The sequence below is a fragment of the Lissotriton helveticus genome, chromosome 4_1 (assembly GCF_964261635.1).
Source record: "Lissotriton helveticus chromosome 4_1, aLisHel1.1, whole genome shotgun sequence".
In the NCBI taxonomy this organism is placed as follows: Eukaryota; Metazoa; Chordata; class Amphibia; order Caudata; family Salamandridae; genus Lissotriton; species Lissotriton helveticus.
The window spans coordinates 435,840,183-435,862,373 of record NC_136063.1 but is presented as its reverse complement, the minus strand read 5'-3'; the positions used below and the strand labels follow the sequence as shown (position 1 = coordinate 435,862,373).

The 22,191-nt window shown below is 43.4% G+C and overlaps 1 protein-coding gene across 1 annotated transcript in view; it reads right to left on the bottom strand.

The window, feature by feature from the left end:
- UQCRB (ubiquinol-cytochrome c reductase binding protein) overlaps positions 1 to 20,010 on the bottom strand; it is a 54,495-nt gene extending 34,485 nt beyond the window's left edge. Inside the window, exons 1-2 of the mRNA XM_078687001.1 lie at positions 19,914 to 20,010; positions 10,238 to 10,309 (exon numbers count right to left, since the gene is read on the bottom strand). Of these exons, the coding sequence (XP_078543127.1) occupies positions 10,238 to 10,309; positions 19,914 to 19,995 (154 nt within the window). The 5' untranslated portion in view covers positions 19,996 to 20,010. The remainder of the gene's footprint in view (positions 1 to 10,237; positions 10,310 to 19,913) is intronic.
- Positions 20,011 to 22,191: the final 2,181 nt, after the last annotated feature.

The window sequence follows — 22,191 nt, the reverse complement described above, 5'->3', positions numbered from 1 at the left end:
AGACCTGGAGATTACGAATAGGTCTTTTAATATATTCGGAGTCAAATTTGAAATTTATAGAAGAACAAAGACTATATATAATTCAATCTTGATTTATGTCCAAAACTTTGCGTTGTGGACTGCATGAGAGAGTATGATCGCAGAATGTTTGCTCTTCGCCCTCAGGATGTTAACCAATTGTTTAATCCTTTGTTAAACCCCCAAAAGGCATAACCTCGACCGCTATTGCTAGATGGTTTAAGACGGTTATGAGTTAAGCAGGTATTGACTTAAAGACATTTCAAGCTCACTCCCTTAGAGGGGTGCTATGGCCAGTAAATCTCTCTGGTCTGGAGGTAAGTTGGACGACATTCTCATAGCTGCTGACTGGTGAAATGCTAGCACCTTTGCACGTCATTATTGCAAGCCTATTGAACATATGTCTGATGTTCTTGTAAGAAATTGCGATTCTCATATTAACATGACTAGAGAATCTGGATTTCATTAAAGACACGGAGGCTGACATTATCCCTCCCATCCCGCTCCTTGGTAGTCTTACAATGATTTAATGCTGTTTTTGTTACAGTTTTTACTGTACTTTTTATTAACAGTACTTGTTTCATCTCTTGTTCCTTTTAGCTTGATAAGCTTGACACTATTTTTAACATTCAAGAGATATTTACTTATTTCTCTTTTCAGGTAACGCTCCTTAACTGTGGTCGTCTGGCCTTTGGTTTTACCTTCGTTCTTCCTTCTCCTTCATCCTGCTCATCAGAAGATCGTTTTGATGTTTCAAGTTTCATGAACTTTTTTTCCTCCACATTTAAAAGAGGCAGATTGTTGATGGCTCATGCCTTTCATCTGTTGCTATTGTTCTATTCTGGAACCTTTTAATATTGTAACGTAAGGGGCTGCTTGGACTGCATTAAAGGAATAATGTGTAACGTCAGCCTCCTGGTCTTTAATAAAATCCAGATTCTCTAGTCATGTTAATATGAGAATCGCAATTCTCAGCTTATGCTTAATCTTCACCTTGAGTGACAGTGAGGTTCTGCCTGTTAACCACAATTTACTGGCCTCTCCTCTCATTATGCACCGTAATGGAGGTAAAGTATTTGTCAAACTTCTTGTCAGCCTAATGAGAGACAGTTGTTCGTGTATCTGTATCAGTGTCTATGTCAAAGGGTGGCTGGGCCACCATATATTCTCAAATTTCTCCAGCTTTGTCAGAAGCATCTGCGGACACAACTCACAGCATTGCACCTGATCAGACACCATTCATTGTTTAAGTTTTGAAACCATTATTACTTCCGACAGCTGGCTAGTCATCAACTAGTAATATCACTGAAAACTGAAACATCTTAAGGAGAATTCTTCCGATGTCCCTGTGTCTCCATCCAGAGACTACATATCTACCTCCTCTGATGCTCGAGACTTTACAACAGCATACCAGTTAATTTTTTTGGTGAACATTTCACAGACCAGATAAATGATCTTTGCCTACAATGCTAACTACCAGGGATCAAATTACACCCAACAAAAATCATGATCTTGCACCTTATGCCCCTTCCTTTTTCAATGCAATGCACATTTCATTTTCCACTTTTCATATTTTTGGACAGGATTACATTAATCTGCATATTTCTGCGACCGGATATAAATGTGCACTTTAACTTACATTAGTTCTCTACAGTTCTCACAGTTAGAAGAGAAGGAGGAATAAAGATGGAGTGAAATAGTTTTACCTTTAACCTATATTCAGATCTTTCTCCAACACAAGCCTTACATCAGGAGTGTCACACACGTCTACTTAATACGGCTTACAACCTATAACATTAGATGTCTACCTCATGGTGAGGTAATAAGATAGCTTACAATTACTTATCTGTCATATCATGAATTAATTAATGCTCTCGTAAAACTGTTAAAAGTTCTTGATGTTATAGAACACAGGAAAAGCTGACGTATGCTGTTCTTAACCATTATCTTCATTCAGTATTAGCTTTCATTTAGCAATGATGTGGTTAATCTTATATTCTACACAAAAAATGTATTTGCATTTCACTGTGAGCATTTTTGAGTCTTCTAATGAAATAATTTAGCAGCTGCCTGGGAATGGATAAAATCCGGGCAAGATGGCGGCGGCTCACTAGTCCGCTGTGAGACACTCTCCTGTGCCTTAGTCAACCGAATGGGTAAGTGGAAGGCTAGGATCCCGAGTTACCCATGAAGACACCGTGAGAAAGGTGAACAACTGGCGCAGAAAAGTACAAAGCCACTAATAATATTTAGCAGAATGAAGAATGAGTGGCGCCTGTCTCAAACCATCTGGGGATGTATTGCTCTTACCTGAGCAGCCACGCTCAAGACTTCATCTCATCGCGTCAGCAATCGGCCTCACGGTGCTCAGACTTTTATTTCAGCTCCGTCAACAGTCTTGCTGTGCTTCTGGTATCGTCTGCCCCCATACGAAGACGCAGATGGCTCCTAAAAATGCTGCAGCGGCCGCAGCCGCCTTGAAGACTCGAGCCGCCAAACAAGCGCTTCACGATCAGAAGCTCGCTGCTAGGCGCGCTGGGTCAGTAACGGATGAGGCTGCCGGATCAGATGGGGGCCATGCCCAGCACCAACCCCAGCCGAAGCAACAGAGAACTACTAGGAATGCTAACACTCCGGCACCGGGACCGGGGCCAGGTCCCTCGGTTGTAGACCTGCTTCGTAAAACGCCGGCCGGAGCTGCTCCCTCCTCTCCTAATCACCACGCAAGAAGCGGGACGCTGATTGCTGCCCCGCCAGCCACTCCAACTGCGCTCCCCAGGCCGGATTCGCCAGCGGCGGCAGCAGTGTCTGTGTCAGCAGCGTCTGCATTACTAGCGGACCTAAACTCCTTGGTAAGTGCTACACAGTCAATTGCTCTCGCACCTACAACTGACCCGCAATTATCACCGCTACCGGCATTACCGCCGCAGGACCTAACTGTCACAGAAGACTCACCAGGGAGCGCCACAGTAACTATTGCGCAACCACAACTGCAATTACAACCACAAGCACAAGAGGAAATACGTGTGACTGAAGAGTGTATAACAACTACATCTGAGATAGTCACATATGTAAATAGTACAAGAAGTACAACAAATACATCCGCTGTTCCTCTGCCAGAAACACATTCAACATTGCCAAGCTCTGTCAGAGCGGAGGATAAATCAATATCACCCTCTCCAATGCATACTTTTGCTCATATCGAAGGCACCTCTGCATCAATAGAGGAAAGAAAGGTTGAAGAGCCAACACTCCCTGGGCCAATAACCGACGAGGACGGAGCAGGAATCACGTCTGATACAGACTTGGAACCTCTTGAATTCTACACTATCTCTGAGGGCCGTGAGGACCCAGGCTGGCACCAGGACCTAGACTTAGACTCTGACTTAGACTCTTTATCCGACCTGCATACCGGCTCCAGTTCCGGTAATCAAGATAGCAATACAGACGAACTATTGGGAGAAGCCACAGCCGGAAGACACACAGTGATAAAAAAAAAGAGAAGCCGCCATACCTCAGCAGGTCCTCATCGGGAAGACACTCCCGCATTAGTCCCTAGTGCCCATGGAGCCTCCTTCTCTTCAAAGGAACAAGACACAACCTTAACTGCGGTAATGGACACAGTGTTGCAGGCAATCGCATCACACAGAGAGCAAACGTCTAAGGATGGTCGGAAAGCTCAACAAGCCCTACAAAAGGTACAGGGGGTGGTGCGAAAACTTTCAAAAACAGTAGCTGCATCTAATGCAAGAATGACAGATATGGAAGATCGTATTGTGGGTATTGAGGCGGAAGCAACTGTGGTGAAAGAGCAGGTCGATGCCCACGACGCTGAAATGACTGACGTAAGATGGAAGCTTGAGCAGATGGAAAATCGTATGCGTCGCAATAATCTCCGAGTACTGGGTGTACCCGAAAAAAGTGAAGGAGACGATATACGCATCTTTATGATCCAACTCTTTAAAGACACTTTTCCTGAGCTGTCTTCATGGAACTGGGATCTGGAAGTTCAACGGGTCCACAGAACACCTGCTACATTGCGGCCCACCAACTCGCAAAGCAAATATCCTAGGGCAATACTCGTTTACTTTGGTAACTTTTTGCTTCGTCAAAGTGTTGCAGAGAAAGCGAGGCCTGAGGCCCATCGGATCCGAGGCGACATTTCATACTTTGTCAGGCCGGACTTCTGCCACACAACTGTGGAGCGGAGATGGCGTCTCCGTCAACTAATCAAACCTTTTTTGGACAAAAAAGCAAAGGTTTACTTGAATAACCCTGCCATACTCAAGGTGTTGTATAATGGTCAGGTAAAATTCTTTTCATCTGAGATCAAAGCTAAGGCTTTTTTAGATAGCCTGACCTAATTTTTCTGAGTCAATATGTTTCTTTATGTGCCCTAAATTGGCTAAGGTCATCCTGATTACAGTATAGCCCCGGTTGGTGGGCTCTGTTTCACAATTTAGGAAGAATAAGCTCATCGTAAGAATAATGCATATTCCAAAGTCCTAAGCTTAACACCAACTCTAATGTGTTTTTTTTTTTTTTGGGCTAAATCACTCAGAATAGGACTAGAATATGCTGTATAATCTATTAGAACTAAAGTTAATTTTCTTTCTCAACATGTATGGTTTATTTCGCATGTCTTATTGGGTCCCGTTTGGTTCTAGGATGTTTATTCTTTCATAGTTTTGCATGTTTCCTTTTATTTTTTTGCATATCCCTTCACTAGCCTACACGTGTTATCTGAAGCATATAGAATTATTGACTAAGGCATGGCCACAGGGTGTCTCTCCATCATCATAGACTCTAGTGAGAGTCTTCATGCCTCATAGGGTGGAGTACGGGGGGAGGTGGGGGGGGAAGGTCTCGGGGAAGGCCTTGGGGAGGGGGCTGAGGAGGGCGGGGGAGGGGGAAAATCAAAAAAGAAAAACTGGCAAATTCGGTCACAGACTATGTTGTATTAAAAGTATTAGGAGTAAAAGCCACAGAAATGTTAAAGAAAAGCAGAACCGCTTTATTTGTTTTGGTGAGAATGGGTGTCTAAAGCTTATCAGGCTAGTCTTTTATGTTAATCCATGGGGAGGATAAGCCTCTGTACCTGGAACGTGGCAGGCCTTAATCATAAAGATAAAAGGGCCCAGTTATCCCAATCAATACAACAAAGTCCGGTTGATATATTATGTCTCCAAGAGACACATATCGCATACTCCGACAGGAACTTACTTAAACTACCAGGTTATAACCTAATGGCGGCTACATCCCAAACAACTAAAACCAGAGGGGTAGCCATTTTCGCTAAACCTATAATAGGCCTCCCAATTCGTAAATTAGCCGACAAATATGGCAGATGGGTCATAATTCAGCTTCAACAAGATATCACTATCTGTGCAATCTATGGCTCAAATTTAGATGACCCCGCTGTTTTTCGAGAGCTCGAAATCGAATTGGCCTCTTGGTCAAGCCCCCTGGTCTTTTGTGGAGACTTTAATATCGACATAGGGCAATCCTCTGGGAGTCTCTTATCTCAAAATTATAAAGGGCGAAAACCAAAGTCATATACAGCATTGGGTCAGATGATGAAAAGTCATAACTTGGTTGACGTCTGGGGCTTACTCCGGGGGCCAAATGTGGATGGTTATACATATTTTTCTTTCCCCCATAGCAAATATGTTAGAATCGACTATATTATGTCAAGTATAAATCAGAAAGATATCATTGAAATAATTAAATCCCCGAAGACCCTATCTGACCACAATGCACTGACCTTTACCTTTGACACGGCTAATTTAGTTAAACCAACAATACAGTGGACTTTTGATAGAAGGCTACTGGTTAATCCAGAATATATAGCGCATATGAAATCGTGGACCCAGTCCTTTTTTGACTGTAACCAGTTTAGTGCACCCCGCGTAATAGTATGGGACTGTTTTAAAGCAGCATTGAGAGGAGAGACCATTTCCTTTGTTGCTAATAAACGAAAGCTAGAAAAACAATTCAATATGGAAATGATGCAGGAGTTGTCCAATCTTGAGGCACATCATGCCACCCAGTTAAATCTGTCTCGTAGAGGGCAAGCTGGTCTTACCTTAGATCCGGGGAAAATCTTAAATAAAATAATGATCTTAAAAAATTAGATTAATAGTACGTTAATTCAAAAAGCCGCGGAAACCTATCAGGTTAATAAGGATAGGCTGTACGAATCAGGGGAAAATGTGGGGAAGCAGTTAGCACTACGCACACGACAAAAGCAATCACTGAGCAACATTAAAAAGATAGAATTTGAGGGAAATGAATATACTACCCCCAAAGACATTGTCAAAGTATTTCAAAAATATTACCAAAAATTATATAGTAGTGATATTTCATATCCTGATAATGAAATTACAACATTCTTAAATAATTGGCTCCCAGACCATACTAATCATAAAAACATCAATGCGGAAAATAAGATTTACCTTGACAGAGAGATTACGGTCATTGAGGTAGAGATTGCATTAGCTGAGATGGCCAACGGCAAGGCGGCCGGACCGGATAAAATCCCAATGGATCTATATAAAATCCTTAGAAATCAGATAACTCCCTTTCTGTTTGATCTGTTTCTTGGAGTCCAATACCATGCAATTCCCCCTGAGTCTTGGAAACAAACAAACATAATAATTTTCCATAAGAAAGGTAAACCACCCCACCTGCCTTCCTCATATAGGCCTATATCCCTGATCAACGCCGATTCGAAGTTATACGCTAAAATATTCGCAAATCGTCTGAGCGGGGTCATCGAACGCCTTGTATCCCCGTGGCAACACGGTTTTATACCCGGCAAAGGCACTACAGACCATACTCGTAGAGCCATAACCCTGTTTGACATCATGGGCGCCACGGGGGGCGAGATGTCGATGATCTTCCTCGATGCCGAAAAGGCATTCGACCGAGTACAATGGCAGTTTCTCTGGAACATCCTGGAAAGTAAAAATTTCGGAAATACTTTTATTAACGCAATTAAAGCTATTTATACCAACCCCACGGCAAAAATCTGTATTGCAGGGAATGAGTCGGACGCCATCACGGTGCAAAGAGGCACAAGGCAGGGTTGCCCATGCTCCCCGGTTTTATTTGCGCTCTATATAGATCCCCTTATTCAAAAGCTATTAACTTCAACTTCCATATATCCAGTTTCTACAGGGTCCTTTTTCACCAAAGTCATGGCATACGCGGATGACATTGCCGTAATAACCACTAAACCATCCGAAGCAGTTTATGAAATCGAGACAATTACCCAAGCATTTGGGAAATACTCAGGGTATTCCTTGAATAGAGATAAAACTATGGTATTAGCCACTAGCAATACTCAATATGAAAGCACTCTCAGGGTTAAACAGGCCACTTATTTAGGTATAGTGCTCTCGGCAGAGATAAGCAACATCAGCGATATTAACTATTCCCCCCTCATTGATAAAATTAAAAGCGATCTAAGAAGGGTAGATAGCCTACACCTCTCTATTATAGGTAGGGCCAATTACGTAAAAATGAATGTATTCCCGCGGGTTCTATATCTGTTTAGAGCAATCCCCCTTTTACCGGCAAAGCACGTTATAAAGACTATAGATTCCCTCATAGCAAAGTTTATGTGGAGCTACGGAAAACTAAGGCGGGCTCTTCCCCTTCTAGCACTCCCTCAAAGTAGAGGTGGCTTAGCCCTACCAAATTTAAGATTATATTTTTGGGCATCTTTATTGCAAAACATGGATCCTCTTTTGACTTCTAAACTTAGTGGCCCAACCTCTGTAATCCCTCATATACCATCAATATATGAGCTCAGTCTAGGAAAAAAACATAAGGGACTTTTTCTAAGGCAGGCTGAAACATCTTATTATAAAAAAATTAAATTAAAGACTGTTTTAGATGCTCTTTCAGTCTGGAAAGCCATCGGCAAACATCTAGGGCTTCCTACATATACAAAATATACACCTTTATGGCAATGTAAAAAATTTTCTAATATCCCTAATGATAGCAGATCCCAGAGGTGGGAACTTCTAGGTATTAAAACAATCGGAGATTTTTTTGGTAACAATCTCCCACTTTCTTTTGAGCTTTTTCAATCAAGATATAACGTCCCTACGAATGATTTCCTAAAATTTTATCAAATATTAGCTAGTATCAACAATACCAAACCAAAAATTCTATCAGATAATATCCCACTATTCGATATTATAGGCAGAAAATCTACTAGAATTGGGGCCCTATATCAGTTACTTTTGGCCGACACCCCAGATGATCTAGAGCGCACGGAACAATCTTGGGCCTTAAAATTGGCAAATCCAAATGTAGATCTAGATCTCTCATTAGCCCTCTCAACAAAATATTTTATAGCCTCTAACTTAAAGGCTCAATATTATAGAATCATTTATAATTTATATTTTACGCCAGCTAAATTGTTTGCATGGGGCCTTAGGTTGGATGATAAATGTCCCAGATGCAAACAACCACTTGCAAATCTCCTACACATGTTTGCTGAATGCCCCACATTGGCTACAATTAAAACTATGATGTTGGAATTTTGGACCCAAATTCTTGGGCACCAAATACATGATTCTATAACGTTGCTCCTTTTGGGTCACGATGACTCTTTGAATCACAATAGAGAAGAACAGGCGGTATTATTTCTGGGCTATGCCGTGCTACGGATAATTCTAGCAGCTAGGTGGAAAGATACTGAGCCCCCTACCTTTAATATGTGGCTTAGCCGCTTTATAGCTATCTATAAACAAGAAATCTTAATATACGCCACAAGAGGTAGGAAAATGAGAGCAATCGGTACACAGATATGGGAACCTATTACTAGGTGGTATAATGAAGTAAGGGGAGACCAGACATAGGACCCCTGATTGATTCTGACTATTTTTTTTTTTTTTTTTCTTTTTTGTCTCTTTTCAGTACTCTTTTTCTCTTAACTGTTATATTTTTCCCTGTGGTAGAGTTTTGTTTACAGATATCTGTGTATGTACCTCGTTATCCATATATACCACATTATTTCATTTCGCCTAACCTGTATATGTATGTTTTATGATTCGAATTTGCCAATAAAAAAAAAAAAAAAAAAGAAATAATTTAGCAGCTGCCAAGAGTTTCTTGTGCTCTGGGCCCACCGTCCTCATGAGGCACAGCCTGCAAGTATAATGGCATTTGCACAGAGCTTATCCAAGGCCTACACGAGTTTACATGTACTAAGTCTCAGCAAGACGAGGACACAGCCTGCAGCCTTGCGGCGTGCATTACAGATTACCACAGTGCACTCACTGTAAGGTGTTCTGTGCTCCGTAAATCCGTATCCTATATGTTAGCTAATGGTGAACAACCTAAGATTTAAAAACATTGCTTAAGTTTTCCCTTTCAGAATTTTAACTGTAAAGTTCGATTTTTAAACCACTCAGCAAGCTGCAAAATGTTTTATTGTGGTAGCTACGGTTAACTACTTACATCTATTAGAACATTGGAATGTTGGGAGCTCCATTGCAGACAATGGAGTGCTCCCTGCTTCTACGGGCCGGTAAAGGCCCGCAGAGCAACATTCCAATGTTCTACAAAGGCTTCTCGAAGTTCGAGGGGATTTATATCCCCTCGAGCTTCGAGAACCCTTTGTTTAATTTGTTAGACCATTCTGCCATCTAGTGGCAGAATGTTCTAATAGCCTTATAGCCCTTCGAAGCAGGGCTATACGACTATTAAAGTCCCGCTGTTTCGTTAAAGTCCCTCGCCTTCGGCTCGGCCTTTAACGATTCAGCGGGCCTTTAATAGCCGTATAGCCCGCTACGGCGGGCTATAAGGCTATATTACAAGTCATTGACTATTCTTGAAAGTTCTCTGAAAACTTTAGTGGAAGAGACACTAGGGAAATCTTGGTTAGCAACCATAAATAACCCGATGTGCCGCTTACCTCACCAACCTCCCACTCAGTGCTCATGAATAATGTTGTTAATCATTATCATTCAGTAGCTTTCGTTTAGCAATGATGCGGTTGGTGGTGAATTCTGAACAGAAACAAATAATCTGAATATTTGCATATTCTCCCCAGAAACAAATGATGTAAATAAGCTTGCATTTCGATTGGCAATGTGCAATTTCTCACGTCGTTGTCCCATTACTTCAATGTTTACAATACTTGATACACTCAAACAGGGCAGATAAACAACTAAAAAAACAATACATTTAACTATATGCTTACCAATCTTGTTAAAACCTGCCGCATTGTAATACCATTTGCAAAGGCTTTCAAACAAACGGCTGGTTGCTGCAACTGTAAAAATAAGATTTCTTTACAATGTGTTTGCAATATAAAAGTGTAAGTAACTGCATAATTGTCGTTCACCCCAAAAATATGCATCTTGAATTACTCACAAAACTAAAACAGCTGACAACTGATATCCGTTTAAGCACAAAAGTATTTTTAGGTAACTACTGACATGGTGAAGCCCCATACAAACATTGTTTATATCAGAACAGCTCCGGAAACGAGTATATATATATCTATCTGCTAAACCTTTATCTAGTTGTTTAGATTTATAAAAAAAAGTTCCACCAAAGAAAAGCTTTGCGTGGGACTGCAAGGTGAATGAAAGGAAGACATTTTGCATGCTAGGATATGTAGGTCCACCGTTTATAACGTGAAAATAGCCACAGCACCACTCAGCGCCACAGCACCACTCAGCGCCACAGCACCACCCACCTCTGAACCCCAACAGTAGACCACAGCCGACAGGACGCCAGCGCACACAAACCACTCTACTGCATCCTCCTCAACGTGTGCTCCCAGCACAGACACGTCATGGAGATGTGGGACCCTCTCAACACTCACAGCCCGACGTCGCCTTCCTCACAGAGACCTGGACCAACACCAGCTCCGCATGCGACATCGCAACTGCCATCCCCGACGGATACAAGATCCCGAGGAAAGACCGCCCCACCCACCCAGGAGACGGCCTCGCCATCATCCACAAAAACTCCCTCCGCACTACAGCCACCGACTCGGACAACACCTCGCCCCCCATGAACACAACCACTTCCAGATCCAGACCAACCCCTGAACGACGCTCGGCTGAACCCTCACCTACAGACCGCCTGGCCCCTGCGCTCCGTTCACCATCATCATCACTGACCTCGTTGCACCACACGCCCTCGCAGACTACATACTACTCGGAAACGTAAACTTCCACCTGGACAAGCCCGACAACCCCAACACCACCACCCTCCAAGAAAACCTCACTAACATAGGACTGAAGCAACCTGTCTCTGACCCACTCACAGCAGGGCACACTCGACCTAGCCTTCGCAGGAGGAATCAGTATTTTCTTCAGCCACACCACGGAACTCCTCTGGACTGACCACCACTGTATCTACTTCTTCAGAAAACCTCACCTCTCCCCTAACCTACATTCCACCCCCACTACGGCAGATGTCAACACCGCTGCAAGCAACCTCCACCAATGGATCGCCAACTCGCCAACACACTCATCCCCTCCAGAAGACTACAAGATGGCACCACAAGAAAGCAAACTGGTTCACCAGGGCACTCCTAGAATCCAAGTGCTCCTGCTGATGACTGGAGAAACAGCAACCCTGGCAAAACACACCGCCTACAATACAGCCACCACAGAACACCACCAACTCATCAAATTCACAAGGAGGAAATTCTTCTAAGACAGAATCCTCTCCAATGCTCACAACTCCAAGGAACTCTTTTCCATCATACAGGATTTTGCCAAACCCAATAGCGAGACAACAGACGTCCCTCCCTCCCAAGACATCTGCAACAGACTTAGCTCCTTCTTTCACATCAAGACACTCTACGATAACTTTGACGACCAAGACTTCTGCACCTCCTCAAACCCCAGCCCCAGCGACGTCACCCAACAGACTCTACTGACTTGGACCCCACTCACAATAGAAGACACCCTACAGACCATGAAGAGCATCCACCCCGGAGCAACTTCAGACCCCAGCCCGTCATACATCTTCCACAGGGCCACCACAGCCATTGCACCGGAGCCATGTCAAACCATCAACTGCTCCCACGAGACCGTCACATTCCCCAACAACTGGAAGCGCGCCGAAGTCAACCCCCTCCTAAAGAAACCCCTCGAATACCAGACGGACCTCAAGAACTTTAGGCCCATCTCGCTGCTTCCTTTTGCAGCAAAGGACATTGAAAAGGCCGTCAACACCAAGTTAGCATACTTCATTGAAGCCAACAACATTCTGGACAACTCAATCCGGATTCCACAGCACTGAGAACGCCCTCCTTGCCACCACAGACAACATCTGCGCTCTCTTCGATGGAGGCCAAACTGCCCCCCTCATTCTCGCCGTCCTATCACCAGACTCCACCAAACTCCACGAAGCCGGCATCCAAGGAAAACTCTACACTGGATACGTTCATTCCTCACGGGCAGAACAAAGAGAATAAGACTCCCGCCCTTTCCCTCAGAACTGACAGACCAGATGAGGAGTACCCCAAGGATCCTCCCCAGCCCCACCCTCTTCAACATCTACCTGGCCCCCCCTCACAACCATCATCAGAAACCATGGGCTCCATATAGTCTCCTACACCCAACTCATCCTCACCAATGAACCCAAAGGTACAACTTCCAGGAAGGGATAACAGCCATCGCAGCCTGGATGAAGAACATCTGCCTGAAACTCAACTCAGAGAAAACAGAGATCCTCATCCTCGGCACCACACCCTCCGAATGGGACAACACCTGGTGGCCCCCCGCCCTCGGAAACCTACCCACCCCGACAGACTATGCACCTAACCTTGGTATGATACTGGAATCATCGCTCACTTCAACATCGCCAGTTCAACACCGTCTCATCTGCATGCTTCAACACCCTCTGCATACTACGCAAAATATTCAAATGGATACACCCGACTCCAGGAAAATGGTCACTCACACCCTCATCACCAGCAGACTCGACTACGGCAACGCCCTCTATGGCGGAATCAACAAAAAAACTCCTACGCAAACTCCAGACTGTCCAGAATGCTGCAGCCAGACTAATCATCGATATCCCACGGCACAACCACATCACCAAACACCTACGCAACCTACACTAGCTCCCCGTCAAAAGAAGAATAACTTGTAAGCTGCTCATGCACGTCTGCAAGGCCCTCCACAACATCAGACCCCAATACCCCAACAACCATCTCTCCTTCCATACCCCCAAGAGAAACCTTTGCTCGGCCGACCTTGTCCTAGCTATAGTCCCACGCTTCTACAGGAGCAGAGTGGCTGGAAGGGCGTTCTATCTCGCAGCGAACGGGTGAGTAGTGCGCTTTACAAACCCCTGACTGATTGAGTCATTTGTTGAAAGATCTAGGATATTCAAAGTTGACACAAATTAGTCACGGAGGTGTTGGCAGTCTTAGGCAGTTTAGCTAACAAGATCACATCATCAGCACAGAGTAGTGCCGAATGGGTCTGTTGGGTACTTGAGGGACATCCATCCCTTCTCTTATCTAGATGTCTAGTCGTTTAGTAGACAGAGTAAGTAGAAAGAGGGCTAAGATGCCCCCTGCCTTACTCAATTCTTGATCTCAAAAGCATTAGGGCAGCAACCCTATGGACCATATCTCACAGAGGCAGACAGGTTCCTTATGCAGATCTGCTAAAAAGTTTACAATAACCTTGTCTGCTCCTAGGAAAAGCATGATGTTACACAGTTTGTCCATGCTCACTATGTCAAAGACGGATGTTAAGATCCATAAAGGCCATATACAGGGAACCGCGCTTGGCCACGGTGTATTTATGATCATGTACAATTTGAAAAGCATTGGTCAAGCCATAGCGGGTATCAGAAAGTACATGATAGCCTTCCTTCCTTGATCACTCTGTAATATTGTGCAAATACATGTTCTTATTGCAATTTATTTCTGTACTGCATCTTGTGCATGTTTGAAGGTGCACCATGGTGCTAGAACCTGGTGTACTGATCTCACTGTTGATCTTGGTCAGTTGCATGGGACACTGGCTGCTGAATGGAAGGGATTTTTAATACCGCATTAAACTTATTCTACATTTCAACTATTTGGAGCCTCATTATCTTCATTTAACTCTGAAGGTTACACTGGCAACGAGGATGGAATAACATCTACACACTTCAAAGAATGTGCAATTTGTTTGGTAATAGTTATTAACTCCTCAAGAGAAGGTTCATCCTTCTGCCACAAATCACTTCTTACCTTCTCGCCGTGTTGCAACAGAAAGATGGAGCCACTGAGAATGTAATCTTGTTTCTCACGCAAAGTCTTAGAGGTGCAGAACTGCGCTACTCTGTCATCGAAAGAGAGGCCCTGGCTGTCCACTGGCCAATTAAGAAATTAAAGAATCTTCTGTGGGATTGAAATTCTAAGTACTAACTGACCACAAGCCTTTATGTCAGGTGTTCAATAAAAAAGGGATTGATGCAATTCCTGGGAGAATTTCCAAGTGGGTAAGTTAGGATTTTAAGGTTGAATACATACCTGGTGCTAAGAACAATGTTGCAGATACACTGTCAAGGTTGGTGGTTCTAAGTGATGATACATCCAATTCCAAAGAAGATGAACTGAATGAACGGGTCTGCGCAATTGAGAGTGAGGGCATTAAGAAAAGCAGATGGCGAGATGAGTGTGCCGCTGATAAAGAGTTTCTTGAGCTTACCTCTTTGCTTGAGAAAGGATGGAATCAGAAGGTGAGGGGTGAGTGTGAAAAGTATTGGTTAGTAAAGTATGAGCTTTCGGTGTGTGATGGTCTTATCTTTAGAGGGACTACATTGATTCCTCTTACTGCTCTTCGTAAAGAACTTCTTGATTTTGATCATGAAGGGCATCAGGGGATGTCTAAGACGAAGGAGAGACTTAGGCTTACCTATTGGTGGCTGGGCATGGATTTGCAAGTTGAACGTCTTGTAAGAGACTGCATACCGTGTTGCATGAGTGAGAAATGTCAGAAGCCTAGAGTGCAGCCCATGGTCATTAGGGAACGTCTCAAGAGGCCTTGGAAAGATTTAGTTTTTGATATATTGGGGCCCATTAGTGGGAATGGTTGTTAAAGTTATGTTTTTGTGTTAATCGATTTGAATTACAGATGGCCAGAAGTAAAACTCACAAGAGGTATCGATACTAAGCAAGTTATAGGATTTCTCAGGAAAGTCTATGGTAGAGAAGGTTTACCTGGAACCATACTTACTGGTAATGGGACTCAATTAGTTTCCAATGAAATGGAGGAGTTTTTGTTGAGGTGTTCCATTAAACATAAGAGGTGTGCACTTTATCACCCAGAGAGTAATGGAATGGTGGAACTCTTCAACCGTGTTTTTAAGGAAACCATTGATTTGGCCAAACAGAATTACTTAAATTGGAAAAAAGGTAGATGTACCAATACATTGGTTGCTCCTTTCTGGAGCAATGACACTGAATCCAGAAGAGGTGTGAATGCCTCCGGTATTAATTGGAGATTAAAAGAGTTAAAGAATAAAGACTCGCAAGGTGAACTATGATCAAAGAAAAGCGGTGAAGGTTACTCCTGTCAAGGTAGGTGATTAGGTTATGATCAGGGCTCCTTTTGGCAGGACAACCTGTTTCCTGTTTTTTAAATGTTGCTGTAAAAGAAAAGAATCTCTGTTGCCTTGTAATTATTTATATGGACTGAATGTTTTGTAATATAATGTTTTACTGTTAATGTTAAATTAAAGAAATATGATGAACTATTTGCAACTTATGACAACAATATGAGCTATCCAACTGGAGTTACGTCTGGCTGGTCTCAAGAACATAAGCACAGGCATCTTTTGTGCCAGTATGGTATTCAATATCATATTGAAGCGAGTACCCCACGGCAAATTAATATTAAGACTCAGTGCAACCATTTCAGATAATACTATTACTGCAGATAAAAATCTGCAATGTCAGGGTGAACACCATTTCCGGAAGTCTTATGCTCCGAGCTTCATGATGTTTTTTTTACTCCCACAAAACCTAGATTGTGTGCAGTGGTCAAAAAACAATTGCCAGGGTTAAATGAAAAATCTATATCCCAGTGATTAGGATTAAATGTGGTGATATAAAAAGTGACTGCATATGCTGAAGATCGGCTGATCTTCAAAAATGAGGCAGAAAGCACTTCCAGCTAATGTGTAAATTATATCCAACTATGTCAATGTCTAGGGCTAGGGCTATAACCTAAATCGAGACAAGACAGGCTCTAGAATGAATCTGAAAGCCCAATCCAAATGGGATGAAGAGCCATGTATAAATAAGAAAGCATATCCTCAGGTTAAATGGCTGCTCATGTGGCATCTACCGTTACATCAAAAGTTATTCCATCTGTAGCACAAACACGCTTTTTCATTAGCAATGAGGTATGGTGGAAACCTGCCAGGCTTAACTTACCTGTTCTGAAATTGCCAACAAGGAATGGCGAGGTTTTACACATGCTGTTTAATTGTCAACTGCAATTTCTTTATGGCATGAGATATAACAGTATACTGCACATCAGGCGGGCAACTAGAGCCAAATTTCAGGGGGGGGGCTGAAAAATATTTCGAGGGGGGGATAATTCTTCCAACCATAGACAGTAAGAAGAGGTGAAAACACAACAAAAGCCTAATTTACAAGTAAATGGTCTTTTAAAGACCTGTTAAGTACTCGGGTGCGGCTGCAATTAGATGGTCGCCAGCCTGAGCGGACACACACGACGGGGGGGGGGGCGGGGGGGCTGTAGCCCCGTGAGCCCAATGGGTGTTACGCGTCTGCTGCACATTATCTTAAAAATAATAAAGAATGCTTAACCTAACTGAGATGAGCTTATGAGTTCATGCCATCTCTAACCTACCAAAATTTAACAAAAATGATCTTGCTCTGTTGGATCTTTTTTTTAGTCGTGGGTGTTAGATCCATTCTTTTGGAATGGAAATTAGCTCATAGATTACTAGCCCACACCTGGGTATGCAAGGTTATGCTTCATACTCAAACTCCCATCAATTGCCTGTATTAGACATCACTCACCCAATATAGAAGCAGCTAGATATTTTCTATATAAAGAGAAACTGCTGTTAAAAAAAACAAATTAGAGTTCCCAGTAACAGCCACACCATTTCTTGAACCTTGGGACCAAACATAATTACTCTTACCATGGTTGACCAAGATGTTTTGTACCAATTGTAAACTTTCTTAAATTGTACTCTCTTGCCAAGATACTCATGAAATAACCTGCACATGGTTAAAGAAAAGTAGTCATATGTAGATTTCCGGATGACTCAAATGGGCTAGCTACCTATCCCTTTCAACAAATACAATACTGAAATACTATAGAATTGTATGTAGTCTACTTAGCTGTTAACCTGCTTGACAATAAGACATCATGATGTTGACAAACAATGTACTCAAAACACAAAAGGAGAGGGGGGAGTGTACGCCACCACACATCCTCCCAAAGCAAAGACCCAAAACAGAAAGGTATGGTGGTTTCTGCAACGCTATTTTTATCAGTGCTCTGCTTCCTAAATTACCAAGATTCTGGCATGGATAGTGATAAGCCCAAGAGGAGAAGAAAGACCAATCTTATTGGAAGAGGAAGCCTCACTCACATAATGTGACATGTGCTTCATCATAGGCAATCACTCCCCACCCTGGTAGGGCAATACCACCTGGGCAGACTCGACACCCTAATAAGCCAGATGGAGAGTTCTTAAATAACAGTTTCCTGGAGAAAACAGGTGGATCCCACTATTTTGTCCAGAAAATGGTCTTCTTTAAGAACTCCCTCCATCTGGCTTACTAGAAGGTTGAGTCTGATCATTCCTTGGGTTGGCTGAGGTTTACACAGATTTTTTCACAAAAATGGAATGAGAATGTTGATGAAAAACAAAGTTACGTTCATGAGGAACAAAGGATGTCAGAAATCTTTTGAAGAATGTAAACGTGCTGTTCGCAATACACCCATGCTACAAGGATTGGACATATCTACAGATACATTTATTTCTACAGATGCCAGTGGGACAGGTTTGGGTAGTGGGTTAACCCAGAAATCTGTACAGGCCAAAGAGGTGGTGATTGCATTTGCATCCCGTTCCTTGTCTCCGACGGAGGAGAAATAATCAGTGATTGAGAGAGAGATGCTGGCAAGTGTATGGCCATAAAGCATTTTAGAAAGTTTATTTGGGGAAAGAAATTTGTATTATGTTCAGACCAAAAGCCCTTGACCAAGTAACTAACTAAGGAAGTGTAGTCAAGAGCATCAGCAATAATTGAACGATTATCAATGAGATTGCAAGATTTTGTATATGATGTGCAATATGTACCAGGTGTAAAAAATTTAACGGCTGATTTTTTTTAGTAGAATGTCGCTACCACTCACAGAAATTGATCAAGATCCATGCAGTGAGTATTGTGTTGCGGGAGTTTTGACGGACGAGTGTGGCGGTAGTTTACATCATGATGAGTGGATAGACGTGCACAGTAAGGATGAAGCGCTGAAGGTAGTTAAAGACAAGTTTGTGAATGGTTGGGGTGACTCACGCAGAGGTGGTAATGAGAGCATACTGGGACGTGCGTGATGATTAAGTATTGATGGGGAATTGGTTTGCAGTGGGAAAGTAATTATTCCACCTTATGGTATGCGTGAAAAATTCTCTCAATTGGTCAGGAGACATACCGGCATTATACTCCCCATAAGCAAGATAAAAATGTTGTATTGAGGGCCCAGGGTGGATTTAGAAATTAAGAGGTTTGTAAGAGTGTGTGTTGACGAAGAATGCTCATAAATCTAAAAAAAAACTTACATTCACCCATGTCTTCTTTGGGGTGTCCCAGATTGCCTTGGGAGCAAGTAGCGTTGGATTTTAAGGGGCCAATTACATGGTCGGATGGTACATGCAGAGACATTATCGTCTTGATGGATATGTTTTCCAGATGGATGGAATTAGAAGTGGTAAGTAAGTGGACACTGCTACGGTTATCAGGATTTTAGAAGAAGTTTTTTTTGAGAGAAGGGTTTCCGGTTGTGATTTTTACCAACAATGGTGTATAATTAAAGTCGGAGGAGATGAAATAATTTGTATAATTTGCAGGCATAGCACAGAGATTTACTGCATTACATCATCCTAGAGGAAATGCTGTTGTGGAATGGGTGAATAGAGTTGTGAAAGGTACAATTCAGTTGGCGAGCAAAGAAATACTGGAGCAAGAAATTGGATAACTATGTTTGTGAGTAATTTTTCTTTGTTTATTGGGGGAATGGGGGGGCGTAGAGTATTGGTTGTGCATGCTTATTTTTATTTTAGGAAAAGGGATGTGAGGAATTTGGGTTTGTATCATTTTATTAGTGCATAGTGTATTGTGTCACCTTTAACAGTAAGAGGAGTTTGCTAGTATGTAGGGATGTTCTAATATATAAATGAGGTAAAGAATATGGTGCAGGAAAGAAGCCAGTTCGCAGACTATTACGGCTGTATACATCCTTGTAAGAAGATTGGTACAATAAAGTTTTATTCTGGAGATCATCGTGTGTGCTCGATCACTACACGCCCCCTACAAAATCTGTGCCTCAGCCTCCTGATCATAATGTGTTCCGAGCCGGTCACTACGAAAAACTGCTGCACCAGAAATCTCAGCCTGACTTTGCAGCTCGAGGAGCAAGCCTTTTTCACCAGAGAATCAAGTCCTGCGTTCATCTGTGGCTGCGGGTGCCTGGAAGGTCACCCAGGACGGGAAAGGACGCTGAAGGAAGAAACTGCACGGGAGCCACAAGAACATATTCAGTTTAAACACCGCGTTGCTGTCTGCGGTTAGTTCACCCGCTTGTAAGCTGAACACCGGACAGTGCACCATGCCTAGAAATAGAAATACTCTGACCCTCACTCACCCGGTGCCCTCGCCGCCATCTTCGCCCAGTAAAACCTGCAGAACTGCAGTTGAAGCTGAGACGTAATAGTGTGGAACGTCATTTCCGCCGAAGTAAGCCACGAGAGAAAGAGCACTAGAATGTCAACGGGTGAATGGAGTTAACATGCTGGCTGGCGGTCATCTTACGAAGGGAACGCTTTGGCGTTTCTGAGCCCATAGGTTGATGAACTCCTTTTGTTTCATTGATGAGCCACTTACTCTAAACAACGGGGCACTGCTTTGTAATAATGTTTAAAACGCCATTATGAGCAGACTGGATTACGACATTCACCAAAATACACGACGGTTTGAGTGAGGCACAGGATGTTAAACTCGGGTGTAAGGGAACGTAAGCAGGGTGAAAGAGAAGCAGAGCGAGGGATAGTGAACAACTTTATGAAGGTGGGTTAACATATATAGAACGATCTAGAAAATATTAGAATTTGCGAGAATGATCCGGGCCGAAAACTAAAACCAGGCTTAACAAAAATGTAAAAACCGACCAACGTTTTCATTATCTTATAGTTTGAATATATCTTACCGGAATGCAAATTTGAAGACATTCACAAGTATAATCTTGAAGAAATGAATATCCCTTTTTTTTTTAAACATATTTTTATTGGCATTTTATAGTTTACCCATGACAAGTTATGAGGCAAGACATACAATCAAGTAATATACTTCATCTGTTGTAGGCAATTATGTCATCAGTGATGTGTGAAGCTGATTAGTAGGTCTTGTTTCAATGGTGGTACTTGGAACAGTGTGAATGCCGTGAAGAACCGGATGGATTTACAATCCAGGTGCGCCGTGGCTTGGTACCGGGAGGAGAAGGCGTGTGAGTTCTGGGGTAGAAACCCGACCTGTCGGGATGTGTGTCTCGTTTGTGTGTCGGCCTGCCATCCAGTAAGATAGCCATTGAAGTTGTGCCGCTAGAAAATAGGATTCGAACGATGGGGCTCCTAGTCCTCCCTGGGTTGTAGGTAACTGCAGTGTTTTCAGTGCTATTCTATGTCTGCCCGACCCCCATATTAATGTGCCAAGAAGGGAGTTTAGGTCACGGAAGAAGGTTCTGGGTGGGATCACCGGTAGGTTCGTGAAGTGGTATAACAGCAGCGGGAGCATTATCATTTCAGCCAAAGCCACTCGGCCAATCGGGTCCAACGGGAGTCTGTTCCAGAATCCGACTGCGGATCTGATGCCAGCAAGCGCCCTACAGTGGTTGCCCTCAAAGATATCGGCCGGGGAATGGTAGAGGCGGATCCAGAGGTAACGGGGAGCTTCCGCACTCCAGGACACCCGCTGAGTACCCAACCATATGTCGCGAGGGGTCAGATTCGGATGGAAGGGGTATACCGTGGATTTGTCCCAGTTTACTTTTAGTCCGGAGGCTTCCGCGAATTCAGTGAGTGTCGCCCATATAGGTGTCAGGTCGTCTGTAATGTCCCGTACATATATTAAAAGATCGTCGGGGTACATGGAGACGCTTTGTATGGTGTCCGCAATAGGGATGCCCCAGTGTATGCCCTCCTGTCGTAGTTGTATGGCTAGTGGTTCGGCCGCGAGGGCGAAAAGGAGGGGCAAGAGGGGGCAGCCTTGCCTCGTGCCCCTTCATACCTCGAATTCCGTGGAAATGCGTCTCCCCTATTCGGACACGTGTGGTGAGTTTGATATATAGAAGTCGTGTATACGCCAAAAGGATGGGGCCGATATTTATACGGTGTAAGACGGAGAATAGATACTGCCAGGTGAGGGTATCAAAAGCCTTCTCAAGGTCTAGGATGAGACAGGCTGATCGGGGGTGCGTGTCTCTCACCTGATCCTGAACCTGGAAGATGCTACGTATGTTCTGGGATGTGTTTCTACCGGGGATGAACCCGCATTGGTCCGGATGAATCAGGGGGCGTATAATTTGTATATATCTGTCTGCCAAATCTTCCCGAGGATTTTGCAGTCGGTGGAGAGGAGTGTGATGGGACAATACGATGCCATAAGTTGTGGGTCTCGATGCGGTTTCAAGAAGGTAACAATTATAGATTCCCTAAGGGATTTTGGTAGTTCCCTTTGTTTGAGCACCGTCGCAAACATCTGTGTTAAGCGCAGGACTAATAGGGAGGAAAAAGTCGTAATAATACTCCAGTGGGAGTCCGTCCAATCCCGGTGCCTTGTTACGGGCCAGGGCATGCAGAGCCTGGGTGATGTCAGTGGACACTATCGCTGTGTCTAGTGCCAACCTATCTGTTTTCGTGACTGTGGGT